This window comes from Magnolia sinica, chromosome 14 (assembly GCF_029962835.1).
Source record: "Magnolia sinica isolate HGM2019 chromosome 14, MsV1, whole genome shotgun sequence".
Classification (NCBI taxonomy): Eukaryota; Viridiplantae; Streptophyta; class Magnoliopsida; order Magnoliales; family Magnoliaceae; genus Magnolia; species Magnolia sinica.
In genome coordinates, this window is record NC_080586.1 from 3,491,579 (window position 1) to 3,513,014 (window position 21,436).

At 39.8% G+C, this 21,436-nt stretch overlaps 1 protein-coding gene across 3 annotated transcripts in view; it reads left to right on the top strand.

Annotated features, from left to right (window-relative positions):
- Positions 1-15,768: 15,768 nt before the first annotated feature.
- LOC131225684 (calmodulin-binding transcription activator 1-like) overlaps positions 15,769-21,436 on the top strand; it is a 38,818-nt gene continuing 33,150 nt past the window's right edge. The window contains exons 1-2 of one of the 3 annotated variants that reach the window (XM_058221259.1): positions 15,769-15,929; positions 19,528-19,647. In XM_058221259.1, the coding sequence (XP_058077242.1) occupies positions 15,890-15,929; positions 19,528-19,647 (160 nt within the window). In that variant the 5' untranslated portion in view covers positions 15,769-15,889. Of the gene's footprint in view, positions 15,930-19,524; positions 19,648-21,436 lie in introns of all 3 variants that reach the window. The other 2 variants (XM_058221258.1, XM_058221260.1) reach the window with 2 other exon arrangements.

The following is a 21,436-nucleotide window of genomic DNA, read 5'->3' on the forward strand; positions in this document are numbered from 1 at the left end:
AACCGGTCCAATTAGCGGATGCATGCTTGCACGTATCTTCTATTATTTTGAGTTTGGGTTTTTGCTTGGGATGGCCCATTGATGACCTATACAGGCGGATGGTCCGAAAACCCAAAAACTCAGCTTGACTCAATGTTCAAAAGGGTCGGGTTGACTTGACGACTCAGCTGGATGTATGGTGGTGGGTTGGGTCGGGCTCTAGTTAGCCCTGGGGTTGTTTCTGTTGGGGGACTGTGGAAGCACAGAGAGAAGAATCAAGCCAAATATTCCAATGGCACAATCAAGCACAACCACGAAGTCTCTGAATTTAAAGTGGAAAAACCCTTTTCGGGAAAAAACCACATCACAAAGTGATATATATCACTATGAAAGTAGAAATTACAAGAGATACAGAGAATACCGATTTGAACAAGCCTCAAATCTCCCCTTACAAGCCCTTGAAAATCTTACGAAAAAATTAAAAAGCTCTGAGATACACTCCTATATAAAGCCTTAAGAAGAATTACATTCGAAATCAGAAACAAATCATGCATATACGCAAATCTGCGTTACTCTGAACAATCCATTCGATTTCACTTCAATGGGACTTCGATGGCATTGATAGACTGTCGATGGCATCGAACTAACACCAAAACATTTAAGTTATAAATCATGAATTTCATGGATTTTTTCCAATGACACCGAACATGCCTTTGATGGCATTGAGCAGGACGCCAAAGTGTCAAGCAACCAACATGAGAAAATCTGAAATTCTCTAATGGCATTGAGCAGCACTTCAATGGCATTAAAGTCTGCTAAATGGCATCGAACTGTCATCGACAAGCATATTGATTTATAGATTTAGGACATATATCAACAGTCTCAACCCAGCTCTGGTGGAGACTAGTGAGGAGCGTTCTAACATTGTACATGTTTCACACAGCCATCAATCACATTATGCCGTACCATCTATAAGTTTTGGAGCCCATTACCCAAACCGATTGCGGGACATGCATTTCCCCAGCAGGTGGTGGGCCCCATGTCCGTACACACATATCATGCATTATTGTGTCATTCATTCGAAGAGATTGTTGAATGGCTAATGATTCTGAATTTTGAATGTTAGGTCACTTTGGACGGACATGGATCTGGGCAATTGGGCCCTTGGATAAGATATGATGCTTGTTTTGACCGGAAGGGTATCTTAGAAGGGAAGATGGCATTCAGAGTCATTGAAATACAACTCCTCAAAACATGCTGTGGATGATTAATGAGTGGAACCATTAATCCCTCTGGTCCAATCTGCCCGACTGCAAGATGATCCGGACCGTTCATATAGAAGATCCTGTAGTATGTAGTCAACCTGGAAAGGATCTCATTCATCAGAGGTTATTGCCATTCATGTGAACGAGGGTTATGAGCTGCTTTTTGGACTGTTGTTTTTTAGTCCATTTGAATATTTTTAAATTCATCTTCGTATCAAATAAGTTATTATTGAAGAACAGCGCTAGCCTGACTATGCCTATGCACACAAAGGCATGCCTACTGGCAACCCCCAAACTGCACTTGGAGAACAAGGTGCATGAGATCCACTCCGTCCATTAGGTGGATTGCTTCATTTTCACCTTACAACCCACAAATCAGGTGAGTCCAAAACTCAGGTAGGTCACACCATAGGGAAGAGTTGGGATGAGATGCCCGCCGTTAGTTTTGCATGGGGCCATGATGACTGATATATATATGTCATCTAATTTGTTAGTACCAGAAGAATCATCAGGATTAATGGACTTTGCCTAAAATGACTCCATTTTGAAACTCATGTGGGCTGCCCCACCACTTGAATTTAGAGGTTTTAGGCATGATTTTACACTTTTTCTTCCTACTTGAGTTTTGGGTCTATGTGATGTTCGGGTCAAGTCCAAGCATTGTGTGGATCATATGATGAACAATGTGGATCATAAAAATTAAATTTTATAGTATAAATTAAAAAAAAAATTTCTAAAAAAAACATAAAATATAGCATGATTGCATGCTATTTTATATTGGAAGAATAAAAGGTAAATTAAAAAACAATGCTTCTTCATGTTGTTTTCAATTCATCACATGATTATGATAGTGTCCAAGTCCTATCCAGCCCACATGAAAGAGAGAGAGGGTGTTCTCTTGTGTAAAACACAGTTGAACATAAAAAATTATCTAAGTTTCATTACTCCCCCAAAAGAACTACATAAAAAGGGTTACAAAATCTTACCTAGATGGCAAGATAAACATAAATATTAATAACTAAGAAAATCTCCTACTTAACACAAATACTAATAATTAAACAAAACTCTATATAATCATAAAGTTAACAAATTTCCTGTTTTAGAGAAGCAAAAATAACTACTACTAAGATAACTTATTTACTGGTAAGACTTGCATGAATATGTTAAGTACATCATATTGCCCTCCTCTAAAGCTTGCAGCCCATGACCTTATGATGTTAAAATAGGATCACTCTATAGTTCCCATGTAGTGTCTTCACTTGGCATGCCACGAAACCTTCACTGTTGAATCAGGGTCATATTTCACTTGCAACAAATCGGGTGGTTCTCTGGTTCCTTAATCATGAAGATCTGCATTTGTTTGCAATGATGGCCTGCTGTAAAGTGTTCATCGCAGTAATACACAAAGACTTTGATTACGCTTGATCCTTATCTCTTCGGGTGTGATATTTTTCAAAAGAGTCATGACTACTACAAGCCAAAATTTTGGATGGGGATTACATGGGTGCAGCATTCGACCATATACTAACAAACCCTCCCAAATCTGTTGGCATTAGCACATGACTAGGTGTTGGTTGCAAAGACTTTCTCAAGAGTGCAAGCTTCTCTTCCTAGCGACGAACCAAACTCCATTGCATCCTACAGAGTAAAGGGTTGAAACGTCAACACTTATTGGCCAAACTCATTACACAACTCCTGAATGAACGTGCCTATTAGAGCCCGATACGACCATCCTTTATTGTGGTTTGGCAAGGTGCTCAAATTTGTCTTGATGGCTTTAGACTGTTTATGTTTCTTGCCATAATTTGGCCAACATGTTGTCGAGATTTGCATGATTGATTGGCCCAAAACAAACTAACATAGCCTCTGTCATTCCCTTCTGTGAGATGTTAGGGTTCACATTGCTATACCCTTGAAACCACGTCGACGCAGGTCCATTTATGTAAAGCAAGGTAAGGAGATCCTTCTTCAATTTTCATTGTTCGATGGTAGTAAAAAAATTACTCATATTTATAAATGAACTTCAATGGGTGATGGTAGTAAAAAAATTACTCATATTTATAAATGAACTTCAATGGGTCATGCCCATTGAAGTAGGAAAAATTGACCCGAGTGAAATGCATTTGAATCTTTTCAGGGCTTTGCTCGTTTGAAGTCGCAATACTAAATTCTCCAACTCCTAATTGCTCTCTATTGGTAGTGAAAGGAAGTCGGAAGATTTGTTAGATTAATTCGAGCTTATTGTTCATTTGAGCCAAAACTTCCCCCAATTACCCTACACGTCTCTCCATTTTACTTGACTGCTTCCATCGCTTTTTTTGGTTTCCTTGGCATGCCTCAGGAAGGGCTGCTCTGATACCAAATGATAGGGCCCATAGCCCATGTGAAATAGGAAAATGGCATTTTCTTATGTAAAACATAATTGAAGGTAAAAATCATGTATGTTTCATTATTCCCCCAAGAGAACGGCATAAAAAGAGCCCTATAATCTTATTTAGATGGGAAGATAAATATAAAGTCTAACAACTAAGCAAATTTTCTAGTTAAACACAAATACTAACTACTAAGCAAATCTCTACATAATTACAAATACAAATTGCTACTAAATCCCTTATTTTAAGGGAGTAAAAATAGCAAGTACTAATAAAACCCTTTTTTTTAATCATGACTTGCGTTAATATGTGACACTGCATACGTGGAATACAAGTAATCAAAACAAAAACCATCCAAACTATGGGCCCCATACATGAACTAAAAGTTAAGATTGTTGGTTGGATTTTAACATTTTTTGGACAATCAAAAGTGAAAAAAGCATCTAATGGTCCCATCCCAACAAAAAGGTGTCTTCAAATTGAAGTTTAGGATTGTTCAACTAACATGTTTTTAGAACTCTCATTTAATATCTACTTTAGCAATTTACTTAATTTAATTTGAGCTATATTATGATTTACGAATCCCGTGTATCAGGCATCATACTCTATGTATCAAACTCCTCGCAAATTTATTATAACTCTTGATTTGGTATATAAATTATTCATGAAGACTTGATTTTGTAAGTTCTATGCTTGTTTTACATAGTAGCAATTGTACTATATGTCATTTTATACTAAGCAAATAACATATTTATGTTAAAATAGATAGTTTGGAAATTTGACCTAGATGGTGAAATACATATGATATTATTTATTTATATATGTATTAATTGTTTATATATAATATTTTGTTTGAGTATGGATTGCCGTATACCTACCCTTGTACTTATTTAGCTACACCCACAAGGGCTCCCCTATGTAAGGCTGGGCATAAATATACTGGGCAGAGTTAGGGTTGAAAGTTGGGCAGGTTCAACCCGACCGACTTGTGATCAACCCAACAGTGGGTTCAGCTTGAGCAGAATATTTCGAGTTTGGTCTCAAGCTTGGGCCATACAAACACCAACCTGATAAAACATGGGTTGGGCTTGGGTTGCCCCACCCGACCCAACTCAAACCCGATCGATCTATAAGTTTTTTATGACTTAATTATAATTGAGTGCAGATTGTCTATGTTGAAGACACAAGAAATTCCAATGCCTTTGGGTTTACTAGTCCATGTCATTTTCAATGACTTGAGCTAACATGACACGCCAAATTTCTCTCTTCCGAATAGATTGCTTGATACACAATACGGCTTTTAAAGGAGTTATCCTATATTTTAGCTTGTTTATTTAAAAAAATTAACTTCTTTACAATAAATAACTACATATATGATAAACAAAATTATGAGTATAAAAAATAAGACATGTATTGATAATATAATAAACTAATGTTATAACAAAAATATCAACATATATCTACTCAACCAACTCAGCAAACCTGAACGGCATAGGTTAGACTTGGGTTGAAAATTTCTAACCCGAGATTGGGTTGAGTTGGGTTAAAGTTGACGCATGGGAACTTTGGGTTGAGCTAGGTTAAGCACCAACCCAACCTAATCCAACCCAACCCAACTTTCAGCCCTAGCAGGGTCACTCCACCATGAAATTAGGATACACCAAAAATCAGGTTGGCCTAGCCATAATATGAAATTATGTTGGCCGACCATATTGATCATTTGGAGATTGGTGGGGCCCATCAAATGAATGGTTTGGATGAGTTCGTGGAAATTACTATGTGGGGCTTTCCTATCAACTCAACACTCACCTCGGGTTCAGTGTGGTGGTCAAGTGGGACTGTCCTTGTTGTGCTGGGGCCCACAAAAGGACGGTCCCGTTATCCCATATATCATGCTATTTTGTTTTCTTCGTCTATAGATTCTCCGTCGTCTTTTTAAAAAAAGAAAAATTTTCTCGTTGTTTTCTATCGTTGATAGCATGGAAATGGTATACAGCTATGCATCGCTGTCCAATCATGCTCGAAAGTTAGGACGTGTGGGGCCCGGCTGAGCTGGCTGATATATATCTGAGTACTATTTTCCAAGCAAGGGATTACGAGGTTTACTAATTCCACGCGCGTGTGAGCTGCCCAATCCACCTGTGTTGCAATGTGACACGTGTCTGAGATCTGAGCTTACCGTTAGATGAGCGACCTTGTTTAGATATTCTGTGGTGAGTATTTGAATTCTCGGGTGGGCCACAACATATCCAAATGTGCGAATGGTTAGAAATAGTTTTAACGGTCGATATTACTTTGTACGTTAGGGCCCACTGAAGAATGAAGTTATCTGATTTTCCAGACAGAAGGCAAAGAATCATTTCCAACTTTATATAAAGTTCAAACCTGCCACAGTCTGTCATATTCACACGTGTGCGTACCTACATGTGGATGTGTACGGCGCTACACGTGATTGGAATTTGCAAACCTCAAGAATTATACGAAAATGGTCCATCTTTGCAAGATTCGATATACATAGTTTTCAGTTCTGACTGGTGGGCCCAGGTTTTCCCCATCATCACCATCCATTGGCCTGTTGTGACCGTGGATGGATTTATTTTTTTTCGCCATGATCTCCTTCTTAGACAATCTCAGCCTTTTGATTTCTGGCCTACAGCGGATGGTTACGAAGAGAAGTAGTCCACTTTATACTAAAGAAAAAATGAAGGGTCCTGATCTAGGGTGGGTTGAACAGCCCAATGGTCTAGATTACCGAACTGTGGGCCCCACTTGTCAAAAACAAGAATCGGTGCGCACTGCTCATAGATCATAGGTTTTGTTTTTAACCGTTTGTTTGATGACGCGTACCGTTCATAGATAATAGATTTTCTTTTTAACCGTTTGTTTGATGACAACCATTGGATGGATTAAGATCAATCCATCACTGTTCTAGATATTCTCCAATACAATATGCCTACCATCTGGGTGGTATGGATTGAAGTACATTTATGCTATGTGTGCAATGAAGTAGTGCCATCGGAAGCTAGTGGGGCCCACCATGATGTTTGTGAGAAATCCACTCCTTTCATCCGTTTTCCTAGCTCATCTTAGGACAATAGCCGGAAAATGAGGCGGATCCAAACTCAAATGGGAAATACGATAGGAAATAGTGAGGATTGAACGTCCACGGTTGAAACATCTCTTGGCACCACAGAATTTTTGGATCAGGACACAGATCTTATGTTTTCAGCTCATCCCAGTGGGAATGACCTTATGAACGGTTTGGATGGCATATAAACATCACGGTGGACCCAGGAAAGTTTCAACAGCAGGCATTTCCCTCCCCACTTTTTTTTTTTCCGTCGGGTGTCCCACCTGAGTATTGGATCTGATTCATTTTCATGCTGAAGTCCTAACATGATCTGGGAAAACGGATGGACGGGGTGGATTTCTCACAAGAATCAAGATGGACCCCACCCACCTTCCAACCGCAGGAACTTTCGGTGGTCTGGGGTTACAGGCAATCAACAACCTTAGTCAACGCACGAGTCAAGTCGTCGTTTCTGATCGTTTTTAGTGGGCTCCAATATATAGCCGGATGAATACTGTTTCATTTCTCGTATTCTACATTCTAAAGGGATGTCATGCAAGTGAACAAAGAAGCTTTGATACTCTGGCAGGGGGCGATACACCATACGCAGGCACTGAATAGCTGTACACGTGGCGTACAAATAATTAAAAAACTGATCAAATTATAGGTCTCAATTTAGATGTATCACCGACAAGAAATTATAGTTATTTGATTATATAAGTATTGTGTTGGTGGACATTTATCGGACGGTTGAGATGAAAAATATCGAACGGTCCTATCTCAACAAACAAGTGCCCACAAATCAGCTGTTAAGATTATTCAACTAACATAAATTTGGGAATTTGAATAGGTTACCATGAATTACAGTACTTTTGGTGGTTTAAGATTACTTAACGTATGCCACGTGTACAGTTTTCTGATTGTCTGTATATCAAGCATCCTACACAGGCAGAGCATCGAATCGCTCCCCTACTAAAAGGGCAGTGCACCTCTGGTGAACTCAGAATCTGTACTCGGGTCGTGTATGTCAGATGACCGGAACCAGTCTACAAGTGGCTCACCATTGACAGGCCAAATGCCAAAGTTCTGACTGTTTAGATGATCACATCCGTCCAAATTTCACGTTGGCTGTGACTTTTGGCCATCTTCTTCTTGAAACGTCCATTTGAACGGTTAGGATCGAATCGAACGTGCAACTTTTAGCCCAGGCCTTTCTTGGGAGAGCGGATTGGGTGAGTGAAGCCCTCACCGAGGGGTTACCATGGGACCCACCTTGATGTATGTATTATGTATCCACGCCGTCCATTCATTTTTTTCATATCATTTTATGGCATCATGCGAGAAATAAAGCAGATCCGATCATCAGGTGGGCCATAACATAAGAAACAGTGGTGATTGACTGTCCTACCTTTAAAAACGTGCTCATCGGTGGGCCCACCTTTGGCGGAGCATTTTTCGGGTGATCCTGACCGCCCAACCAGTGGTAAATTCCCCATTGTATTTGTAACTGTTGATGTATTCTCTTTATAACCATATGGCACGGTGATGTTTCAATCAGAACGGTCCATCCAGGGGGATCCATCATGGATGGTGTATATTTTAGAAATCATACCTGTAAGAAAATCAGATCATCAATTTCCCGTGGCAAAATAGATCGTTATCTTGTTTCTTTGTCCACCGTCGATTTTAAATCACTCATCAGATGAGGAGGATCAGCTTATATTTGAGTATTTTGAAATCACCGGACGCGGATTGCCTGGAGACGGTCTTAAGAGATATTCCTCGAGACCAAAGTTCTGTGGAGCCAGGGTGAAATATGTATTTTATCCACGCCGTCGTCTTTCCAGCTCATTTAGACTATGAACGCATAAACTAAGCAGATCCTACCGGTTGTTTGGCACCGTGGATTGGAGGGGGTTTCGGATCCCCTTAGATGTTTGGCGGCATATGGTGACCGGGGGTTTCAAATCCGGGGGGCCTCTAATCCCCATAAAGAGATTTGCAATCCATCGTGAGAACTGGGATTATACCTAAAACCATTTCAGTAATTGTAGATATAACATGTGTATCACTATATACTATCATTCTATCAGGCACATGACTTACTAATGATGATCAGCACCGTCCAAACATTGTCCATGTAAATCAATACCGTCCAAACATTGTCCATATTAATCAATGATTAAAAATAGCTATTTAGTCACTCATACATGATCTTGTAATTGTGGTCCATTCAAGACTTGAAATTTCATCATTTTCAAGCAAAGCATATATTTCAGCGAGCTTATCATAACCACAGTCTCAAAATTTATATATCTCACTAATTAGGCATATTAAAGTTGATTTAATAATTATATTCAAACCCCTGAATACACGGTGAATAAATATTTTTGAATTAAAGTTGATTCACACTCCCGGTACCATACCAAACACACCAAGGGTGGGGGTTCCAAATCCATCTCATAAGTGGATCACACCACGGGAGGAAAAAAGAAAAAAGAAAGGGAATTGAATGTCTACCTTTGAAAACTTGTTTAGAGCCACAAAAGTTTTTTGATCAAGCTAATGTTTGTCTTTTCCCTTCATCCAGGTCTATGTTAACTTAAGAGCAGGCTGGATGGCAAATAAAAATAACGGTGGGCCCTAGAAATATTTCAACGGTGTTTGTCGTTATCTACATTGTTTCCTAATTGTGGTCCACTTGAGCCATTGATCTGCTTCATTGTTGGGTTTATGACTTAAAATGATCTGGAAAAACGGATGGACGGCGTGGATATAAAAATAATACATCATTACGGGCCCTACTGCGCCTGCACGGTCACCAGGGAATCCGCGGCATTCACACTTACCAGTTTACGTAAGTGCTAAAAGGTGGTTTGCTAATTCCATCGCGTGTAGAGCCGTAAATATCCACACGCGAGAAACACGTGTACATTTGAAATTTTGCGTACGATCTGAGCTTTGTATAAGATTGTAAATAATATTTAGATCATATATCCAATTAATTGGATAATTTAACTCTTTGGGTGGATCACAACATACAAAGTAAATTGACGGTCACAGTTTCTATCTGGCCATATATTTGTTTTGATATCCTGTGGCCCACCTGAGATGCGAGAAGGTCAGAGTTTTACAATATAGACAGTGCAGCTCCCCCTGATAGAAAGCTCATTCTCACAATGTGTCACATTATGCTACATGAGCCCGCGTGTGTGTACCATTCGCACGCGCGTGGAATGATCAGACCTCTGGCTAACCTTCCCACGAAGATCCCTGTCAGTGTTATGCGTATTAGCTACTGAGCCAGTAGTAAGCAGACTCGGCTAATCAAGTGACGTCAACAAGTTCCGTGGCCCCGCATGTTGTATGTGTTGTATCTGCACCGAGTCATTGATCTGATTCGATTCAAGTTGGGGTTCTATCCGAGTTGAGCCGAGCTCAAGCAAGCTCCGACTCAGCTATACCCCAATCCATGGCCCAAGTGGTAGGCTAAGGGAAAGATATCTCGTTTCAACACTTAAGTCTTGATATTATCTTTAGTGGGAGTGACTAACAGTGCAGTGTTAACTAACAGTGGGTGTACTAATAAGTTTAAAAATTAAAAAGCCCGAACTTAAAAATATTTTAAAGCTCAAAAAGTTAGCATGGCTTGGCCTGAAAATTTTTTGAGCTTAAAAAATTGACTCAACTCACTTTCAAACCAAGTCAAATCAAACTTTTTTGAGCCGAGTTAAGCAAGCTAACCGAGCAAACTTGTTTTATGTACAACCCTAAACATTGATACGGAAGAGGGTTGAACATATACATGGAATATGGGAAATCAAGAGTATCATCTTGACAAAAACCTTCAGGGCTTGTTTGGCCAGTTGTCTTGGAAAGGATTAGGTGGGATGGACTTGCATCTACTCCTGTGCCAATTCCACTCCATGTTGAGGAAGAATGGAAAAGTTTGGAAGTAGATTAGATGGAATCGCATTGGTCCCATGCCAATTTCACTCAATGTTAGCAAGTTGTGTAGGTCCTACTATGATATATGAGCTATATCTACACTGTCCATCCATTTTTCGAGATCATTTTAGAGCATGAGCTAAAAAATCAAGTAAATCTAAAGCTCAAGTGGACCCCACCATAGAAAGCAATGGGGATTAAATACTTACCGTCGAAAACTTCTTTACGGCTACATAAGTTTTAGATCTACTTCATTTTTAAGCCCATGCCATAAACTAAGGTTACAAAACAAATGAACAGTTTAAATATAACACATATGTGTTATTCTCAATAGTTTCAAATGATGATAGGTATATTCATTCAATGTACCACCGTATTACAGACGAAGCATGGAATTAAGCTTATCCCATGGTAACATGGAACAATCCCTGCCATGGTTAATAATTATGTTTTTTAAATCTCATCTCACCTAATCCTTTCCAATGCAACTGGCAAATAGGCCCTTAGTGGCCCTAAGAAGTTTTTAATGGTAGGCATTCAATACCTCTATGTTGGAGTTCACTTAGGGCCTGTTTAGGGCATGACATTGGAAATGATTAAGTGGGATGGGATTCAAAAAAACATAATTATTACCTATGGCAGGGATTGTCCCTGTTGCCACAGGATAAGTTTAATTCCGCCCCTTGTTGGTAACACAGTGGTACATTAAATGGATAGACCCACCATCATTTGAAACTATTGAGAATAACACATGTGTTATATCTGAACTGTTCATTTATTTTGTAACCTCATTTTATGGCATGGGCTTAAAAATGAGAAAGATCCAAAACTTATGTGGCCCCAAAGAAGTTTTCAACGGTAAGTATTCAATCCCCGTTGCTTTCTATGGTGGGGTCTACTTAAGCTTTAGATCTGGATGATTTTTTAGCCTATGTTCTAAGATGATCTCGAAAAATGGGTGGATGGTGTGGATATAGCCCACACATCATGTTTGGACCCACGCAACTTGCTAATATTGACACAAAACCGAATGTAATTCCATCTTATCTAATTCCAAGCTTTTCCATTCTTCCAAAACATGGAGTGGAATTGGCACAGGACAGACATGCCCTTTATGTAAGTCTAACTCTTTGGTTCGTTGACTAAAACGACCTCTAGGATCGCGTGGATCCAATAAATACATCAAAGTAAGGCCCACAGTACTTAGCTACGTGGTTCAGTGGTCAATTCGCGTCGCATTCTCCGGGACAAATTATATGCACGCGGTCTGCATACGTGCACGCAGCATACACGGCTTCTAGTTTTGACTAGTGGGGCCCATGTTTTGGTAATCCAGATTATCAATCTGTTGAGTCGCATCAGGGATGGAATGTGATACAAAGTTAATGTATATTGGAAGATCTTAGTGACCCTTGTTGGGATATTTTTTCAGTTGAATGTGGGACGTTGTTGCATCTCTCTTTTGAACCGTCCATCCATGGGCCGAAATCTCATGTTTAATACCATCCTTTAGAAGAAATTTTGTTGCATGGTTCATCGAGGAGGTGTTAGCTATACAACTAATGGTCTGGATTATCACAACATGGGCCCTTTTTTTTATTGTTGGAGCTGATGTAACTATGCTGGATGGGCATGTATAGTATGTTCCAGCCAACCGCACCAGACCAAGATTCTGCCGAGGGTACGGGGTAAATGCTTAGTGGGGGGAGCGGATTTGGTGTGACCCCGGATCCACCGAGCTGGGTGGCCCACCCCTAACTGTAGGGCCCACTGTGATGTATTTGACTAAATCCACACCGTCCATCTGTATTGAAAGCTCATTTTAGGTTATAAAAAATGAAGCAGTTTCAAATCCCTGCTGTACCATGGTACAGTAAACAATGGCGATTGGCCATTAAATACTTCTTGTGGCCCATAAATGCTTTGGATAAGATGATATTTGCATGGTCTTTTCATCTAGGTGTTTGTGACCTTATCAACCGTCGGATGGAAAATAAGCATTCCAGTGGAATTCATGAAGTTTTTAATGGTGGGGATTTATTCATGCCTTGGTGGAATCTTATGCCGTGGTCCACTTAAGATTTGAGTCAGCCTCGTTCTTGGATCATGCCTTAAGGCTCGGCAGTAGACTCACCAGTCTTTCAACGTGGGATTATAGGATGATAGCCATGGGGTTATATGTTCAGGTACCTATTATGATGAAGTTTTATTGGTGTAATTCTGTGAGCGTGAATAAATGTGTAAAACATGAGAGAGAGAGAGAGAAAAAAGGCACGTAAATCATCATGAGCCCCAGACAAATGTCACACCTACCAAATCCACCCCACGAGGGCGTGTCCCGGACAACGAAAGCTCCTTCCAAACATGCATTATATATCTATGACATCTATTTATTTTTCCAACTCATCCGGTGACATTAAGAAAATGAAAAGGAAAATACATGGTAAGCCTCATCGTAATATTTATTTTACCATCGAAGGTCATATAATGACAAAAAGAAAAGAAAAAGATAAATGTCAACTCAATCCAATACTTGTGTAATGGAAAAAAGTTTTTAATAGTAAATTACTATTGTTTCCTGTGGTGTAGTATTGATGTAGAGTGGGTCATGAATACTTTCATGTCTAAGATGGATCGAAGAAGGCTTGGTTGAAGGCAAAAGTTAGCAAAATTGTTGTAACCTTGAATCAGACATATCTTGCAAGTTGGAATAAGTTATTCAACATACTATATATAATTTTAGAATAGGACGAGCTACTTTAGCTAACCAACCCTGCATAGCTAGGTTACCCATGCTAAATTTATAAGATTCCATCAAATTGATGGTCAAATTTCATATTTATTTCTGTTTTTTCTATTTTTAGTAGATTTTAGTTTTATTATAACATGTTATCCGTTGGGCTTTAGAAATTGTGTTTAATATACAAAAGCATTTAGAAAAATTAAGAAAATATTATAAGCCACACAAGACACTTAGTATAAATTAAAATTTATTATTTATAGTAAGTTATTAATTTTAGAAAGTTACCACTATAGTTTAATTCATAGACTTACACCTAGACTCATAGCTCAATTGGTAGATTGAGTGTAGATACCTCGTTTCAACACATGAGGTCTTGGTATTGATCCCTAGTGGGGGTGGCTAACATGGAGTGTGTGTATTCACACCGTGTGTGCTAACATGCTAACCCAAAAAAAATAAATAAAATTCATGGACTTCTTATAACTCTTGGCATTCCTACTTAAAGGTAATTTCTTTTCCCTGTGAATTTTGAGTTCAAAGAAGCTCCCTTGGAATCAAATTAATCATTCTCTAGGAAGATAGTAATGGACCTCATCACGTTTGTCCCCACGTCAAGTATACTTTTGACTTGTCTGAATAAAATTTGGGCCTATGCTCTCGATTGAGCTGAAACAACGGACAACAAATACTTCCAGGCTACCGCCAACTCACCTACGTCGTTGTTATTTTGAGACATGCACCGGAAGAAGACGAGGATCCATGCACATGCACACTATTACTGAACACATGTCACTGACATTTCCAAATTTGAACCGTTCAAAAAGTGGGTCAGATTGTAGATGGGCCATATTCATAATCCAACACAAAATGGATGATTGACGATGCTAGCTGAACAGTGAGTGGCCATCAAATGGATGGCTAGAGTTTGGAATATGCCAAAGTGGGAAAAAATCAATGGTCTAAATTAAACCAACAACGACCTTTGTTCTGATCCTAGGATGGTAAGATGGATCAAATTCAGGGATGTTCTCCACCTTAAGCAGGACCCACTATTTGGACGGTCTGTGTCGTGCTATCGTTTTTGGGACGTGAAAAAGTGGCCGCCTTTACACGTATGGTTAGATAATCTGCTACAGTACCGCGTTGATTTCTCCGGTGTGAAAATGGCCCTTGACTATTTTCACATAATTCAATAAATATCTAGGCGATTCGCGCGAAGAGAGATGAGATCGGGAGGCTTTTCTGGGCACACGTGTGAATTTCGCACAAGAACAATAGATCCGTCCATTCATAAGATGGGGTCCACCATGAAATGTACCGTCCCCACAATTAATAGGCTGTCCATACATGTACCACGAATAAAAACCATTGATCTTTCCATCAGTCCATTTTTCTTAGACACGATGGATCCATGGCGTGTATGAAGATATCACTTTTTTTGCGTAGGTCATGTGGACAGTTGCACCACATGATAAGTGGCCTGGATCACTTACACGTGTGCCACTTGCACTTTTCCCTGGAATTACCTCTACAACCTCTCCTCGCGCGAATCGTACTAATATTTGTTGAGTACTTTTTCCTCTTTCTTTACCTGGAGTAATATGCTACAAGTGGACCGCTTTGCTCACTCTACACGGTTTTCTCGATCATGGTAAGTGTAAGTGGGTCCATGCTTCGTCAATCAGCACCATTGATACGTTTTGGACAGTCTCGTCAATATCAACCCATCTAACCTTTCAATTTCTGCGCCTAAAGATGAACGGTTAAGAACAACAGCACAAATACAGTCCGAATTCAACTGAGATTGATCTAATATATTGGTCGATGAAATCTCCCAATCTATCATATTTTAACTTACGTTCCATCCACGGTAGGGCGGACAGGCCAACGGTCCAGATTACCGGACCATTAGCTCCATTTGAAAGAATTGAAAAGACGTGTATACTAAATGATGCGTGTCGTGTATCTGTGAAGAGAAAAACTTTAATACTCCGGCAGGCACTGGTGGATGATCTACAGGCACTTAGAAGTTGTATAAGTGGAAAAAAAAAGTCAAATCAAAGCTGTTAAAATCACGGTAACCAGTGTTGATTTATCATGGACCAAAATTAAAGCTTGTTTGATCATTTGACTATCGGATTGTAGGACATTTATTGGACGGTTAAAAATGAAAAATATCCTACGGTCCTACTTCCACACAAAAAAAGTGTCCATGAATCAGAGGTTATGATCATTTAACCGATCTAATCTTAGGTTTGTGCACTTAAGACAGTGGGATGCACAATCTACGCGGTTTTTTTTAGTTATAATATGCCACGTGTAATATTCTGAGTGCCTACGTATCAAGCGTCATACGCAGCCCGAGTTTCATCTCTCTCTTCCCTCTTTTTTCGGTCTCGATCCTCATTTTCTTTTCATTTCATTTCCTCTGTCCCTCGCTCTCTCTCGCCTGTTTGGATTTCACATTTCTGCATGAATTTCAGCAGATTAAAAGGGATTTATTCGATTTTGGATGGCTGATAGCAGAAGATACGGTTTGAATCCTCAATTAGGTCAGTTTCCTTCTTTTTTTTTTTGTGTGTAATTTTCCTCGTTTTAATATTTAAATGCTTATACGGTTAGGAATGTTATCAGAGATGGTGGATTGGCATTTCAATCCGATCATTTTAAGATGGATTTTTTTTTTTCCGTTGTGGAAAATGAATTTTTCCTGGTATTTTCTCATTGCCCGCGTGGATTTAGGTTTTTGTTGCGGAAGAGCGTTGATTAGGATAGTGTTTTGATTTAATGCGGAAAGTTTCAATTGTATCGAGTTTAAGCTTTTGCATTAATGTGACGGACTCGGTTTTCAGTGGAGAAGTTATCACATACAGCCCTGTCTTTCTGGAAAATGCGTCACATGTAAGTGACATTGGTCGTCATGAAAAAGGTGGGCCCTGCGGTGAGGATTGCCTCTATCGAAAATGGCATCGATCCATGCCTCTTATGTCGAATTAGTCTGCCGGCTGCCCTCTGATTTTTTATTTTGCGACCCAACCGGACTGAATCTTGCGCTGGCTGATATTCATTGTGGGGCCCAACTTTTCCATGGCTGGGGTGTTCTACAAAAGTGACGCGTTGGTGGGAACGATGGGGCTGCATGCTGCATGCTGAGTTAGCATGCAACCGGCTGTAAGTGATGGATTTGGTTCTTTTTGGAGCAAATAGGTGAGAGGGCTTCGCACAATATTTCCGTTGTGTATTTCCCATTTGTTCTAATGGGTAAGCTGTTGCCCCTGTCATTGACTTGATGTGAAAGTGTGCCAGCTTGTCGGAAGTTTGGAAAAAAAATATTGATTTGATGGAAATGAGAGGTTTGAAGTTATTATGATTGAATCTACTTTATTGAGAGTGATGCCTGTGTGAAGGATAATGGAACATTCCAATAGGTGTGGAGTGAAGAACAGTTATACTTGTGAGGTGAGGAGGAATGCTAACTTTGAGTGTTCTTGTTTGAATATGTGTTTGGATGCATTAGTGAATTGGATTGAGAAGGTTCAGTTTTATTAAGTGGAAAACCAGTGGTTTTCCCAGTATTCACAATAAGGATCAAGTAGCTCTTAGGCCGTTGCGTTTATTGGCTACCTTGTGGGCAATGTGAAGGAAAATGAATGGAAGGAGCTTTAGGAATGAGAGCAGTGGGGTGGAGAGGGTCATTAGAGGGGCAATGTCTTATGCTATGGAATGGGCTTCTTTTAATTACAACACATCCCCCCCCCCCCCCCCAATCACATGGCTTCTGAAAGAAGAAAGAGTATAAACTAGAAATAACGCAAGGGTAGTAATGTAGTACAATTAACCACTTGCTCTAAAAACTCAAACTAATAGAGCATAGCGAATCAATCCCTTTATCTCATAGCCCATGCCTCACGTCCCATGGGTTAGGACCTCGGCCGAACTCCCCTTGTGGGCCTCACTTCACACGAGCCACCCGCCTCACACGGGCCGCCCACCTCGAGTGTGTCCTAGCATCATACAGGCCACTCCACTCGAGCCTGGTGTGAAAATGCCCTTGCATTAATCATCTCTGGTGAGGAGTCTCAAACACGAGACCTCCTGCTTTGATGCCACTTTGATATAGGCAATTAACTACTTGCTTTAAAAGCTCAAATTGATAGAGTATGGCGAATCAATCCATTTATCTCATAGCCCAGGCCCCACATCCCATGGGTTAGGACCTCTGCCGAACCCCCCTCGCGGGCCCTACTTCACATGGGTTCCGCTTCACACGAGCCACCCGCCTCACACAGGCCACTCACCCCGAGTGTGTCCCTGCATCTCACAGGCCACCCCACTCGAGCCCGGTGTGAAAATGCCCCTGCATTAGGTAGTTATTGTTCTATACATGAACTAGGGTGATTAAACCCCTCTTTGACTAATGTGTAGCGTATACCATTTTGGTGCAACTTGGTTATCGAGTTAATGAGATCTCAACACCTGAATCGCAAAGAAATGGACAAGACTAAACCTACAAGAATAATTCGAGTAGAGAGGGGGGAATACTTTATTGACATCAAACTTCATGTTACAAAAACTTAAGAAAATTCACACTTAGAAAATTTTGGAATGCCTACTTCCTGGGGCACCCCCTTTTATAGACTCTTAAGTGAATCTCTAACGAGGAATTCCCCGAACTAAGAGATTGATTTCAAATCAATCTTTGTTGACTTCAAATCAATTGAATCTACCTAAGATGGGAAAAGCCTAATAATAGCAAAAGAAAATATAGAAACAATCCAAATTACATTTCTAAGTTAGTTACATATCTTCAATCACATCCTTCTCATATATCCAATCATATCTTTAAGTCAGCCCCCATATCTTCCAAAATTAGTAAATTGTAACTATTGATTTAGGCCCCAAATCTATAAGTAAACATTTAAGAAATCAGCATACGTTGGGCCCTACGGCGGGCTGTGGGCCTACACAATTGTTGGGCCTTATAGTGGGCCTAGGTGGGTCATGGGTCTGCATCACATTTCCTCAGGCAATAGACAAGTAAATTATATCTTGATGGTGGAAGCGAGATCCCTGTTTCATGAGCAGTGCATTGTGATTTCTCTTCATTGCCCAATAGGGTAGATTTGATCAAATCCCTCTCTACAATTAGGAGACCCCCACAGAACCACGGAGCTACTTCAACCCCTCTAGCAGTTTGTAATGAACCACCAATAGCAGAGAAAACAATGTCAATTCCTTCTCTATCATCTCTAAGAAGACCGATCCTGGTTGGCCCTGGGTTTCCCATTGAGCTATGATAGGCATGCTCAGTGGATCAACCCACTCTGTCGATGCTCTATTCTTTTTCTCACCTTCATTGCTTATTACCCACCACTTCAAGTGACTGCTAGTCCTGGCATCCAATCACCCCCTGTTTGGGGAAGGAAGATAAGTTCTGATGGTACAGGGAACATTTTCTGTGGTGGGGCCTGTTGCATGGCGAGAAAGGATCCATTGCTTGATTTTGTGCAAAGTCAACAGGTGTCAATGGAAAGTCATATTGGCCATTAATGCCTCAATGGTACGAGTCTAATTAGGAATGACCTGCTCACTGGATCTGCACCAGGAATTTTCAATTATTTAGTCAACGTATTAGACTGCTAAGTCTTTTTGCCTTCTCAGTTCTTTAATTGAATTTAATAAACGTTTTGACCTACTGGCCTTGGTCCATATTTTCCTCTGATGTACAGGCAGGCAATATCAGGTTTGAATAGGTTGGATAACAATGCGCAGGAAAGAGACATTGTGTATATCGGGGATTATTCATCAAACTTTTGGGGATTTTGTAGTGATGGCCTGTTGCTAATGCGTCAGTGTGTTTTGCTGTTTTCTTAATTTCTTTTGTATTGACCGATGAAGCTCTTGAGTTTTTTTGGTGTATAGTTGACTTTGGACTCTTAATTTATGTAATAATCCAGAATGATTTGTTAGTTTTATGTTCATCCCAAGTATTAGAACACGAGCATGCTTATTGGACTCTAGAATCTTTCAACCATTTTTTTTTTTTTTTTTTTAAAGTTTGTGAAATCTAATTTTTCATTCTCTTGATTCTGCAAGTTAAGTTATATATATGAGATTTCTAACCATGTGCATTGATTGGGTGCTCAGCAGACATTTCACAGATATTGTCAGAAGCGCAAAACCGCTGGCTTCGTCCTAGTGAAGTTTGTGAAATTCTTCGCAACTACCAAAAGTTTTCTGTGACACCTGATCCACCTTATAAGCCTCCTAGTATGTCTGTCTGTCAATTTTCAGTAATTAAGTTTGCATTTCTGTTTATTATGTTTTTGTATACCTTAAAATCTGGATTCCGGAAGTCCATTTTATTAAAAAAATAATTGCATGCTCATGCAGTTTAGGTGTAGCAAACTTGATGAAAATAATAGATGTTGTATCACCGCAGTTCTACAATATTTGTGCAATTCTAAGAATTTTCCTTTGGTTGAACTGTTACAGTTTAGCATGATTTTTGTCCTTCTTATTCTCAGGATAGTGATCATGATCATGATCATTTATTATTTTATAATGTGCATTGTTGCTGAGAGTTATTTTGTAGAAATTCTTCTTCTTTTGGTTTTATGTATCTCTTGCATGTTATTTGGATGCCAATAATGTTAATTGTCAATGTCCCAACTGGAAGCTCCTTGAATTGCCCTTGTATCAAGGCAAGAAAAGGCTTTCATATACCATGATGAATGCAAATCCGAAGGTCCTGTGGTTTCCAAAATTGTAAATCGAGATTCAGACCCACCATCCCTCAAGGTGGGATATGGTGATATGATTCGTCAGTTTTACGCTGGCCTTATCATGAGGATTACCCTGTAAAAAGATTTAAAAAAAATCTAGTCATTTATCACACTTCTTTTTTGCTTTTTTTTTTTGAAAAGATCACGAGATTTATATTAAAGAGAAAGAAAGGAATACAGAAAAAGATAACAATGGAGAGAGAGTCGGCTGAGGAAGTAGACTCAACTAGCCTCCAAGAAACATGAAATCACAATCCTTAAGATGAGTTACATGAACAACCCATTCTATCATTAGCCGCTTTGCCTTACTAGCTATAACCTCTGCAGAATTGGAGACATCCCTAAAGCATCTCCCTTTTCTTTCTTCCCAAACCGACCACCAAAATGCAAGAATAGCCATTCTCCATAATCGAGTCCTTTGTTTGCCTAATCTGACCCCATGCCATGCTTCTAGAAGATGGCCTGCCGAACCAGATAAACACCAATTAATTTTGAATCGATAAAAAAATTTTGACCAAATTCGGGTGATATAGGGGCAAAGGACAAGAAGGTGGTCGACCGATTCTTCTTCCTTCATACAATATAGGCAGACATTAACTATAATCATCCCCTTTCGTCTCAAATTATTGACCGTGAGAATCTTCTTCTTTCCAACCAACCAACCGAAGGCAGTTATTTTTGGAGGGACCGAATATTTCCATATGTGATTTGTCGGATGATCATCTTTGGGAACCAAGATGTTATCCAACAATTTGTAAAGCGATTTGACCGAGAACGTGCTGGACTTCTCCAACCTCCAGCTTAAATTGTCTGCAGATTGTTGATCCGGCTTAGCTCTGTAAATGCGTTCAAGGAGATCCACGTACTCATTTATCTCCCAATCATGGAGATTCCTTCTGCACACCACATTCCACTCTATTTTCCGACCAGTGATATAGTAGCAACTATCAATAGAGATAGCTTGATTAGGGGCGAGGAGGAAAATATTGGGGAATTCTTCTTTTAAGGGCACGTCTCACACCCATATATCTTCCCAAAAGTGAATATTTTCTCCCTTTCCTAGATCAAACCCAACACCTTTAAGAACCTCCTTTTTCATAGATAAGATTCCCCTCCAAAGGGCCGAGGCCTTATAAAGGGAAGAATCCCTGGTCCACCAACCACCCTCTGAACTGTCGTATTTACTTTTGATGACCTTATTCCAGAGACTATCACCTTCTGTCCCTAGTCTCCAGATCCACTTCCCTAGGAGGGCTCGATTCATTTTCTTAAGA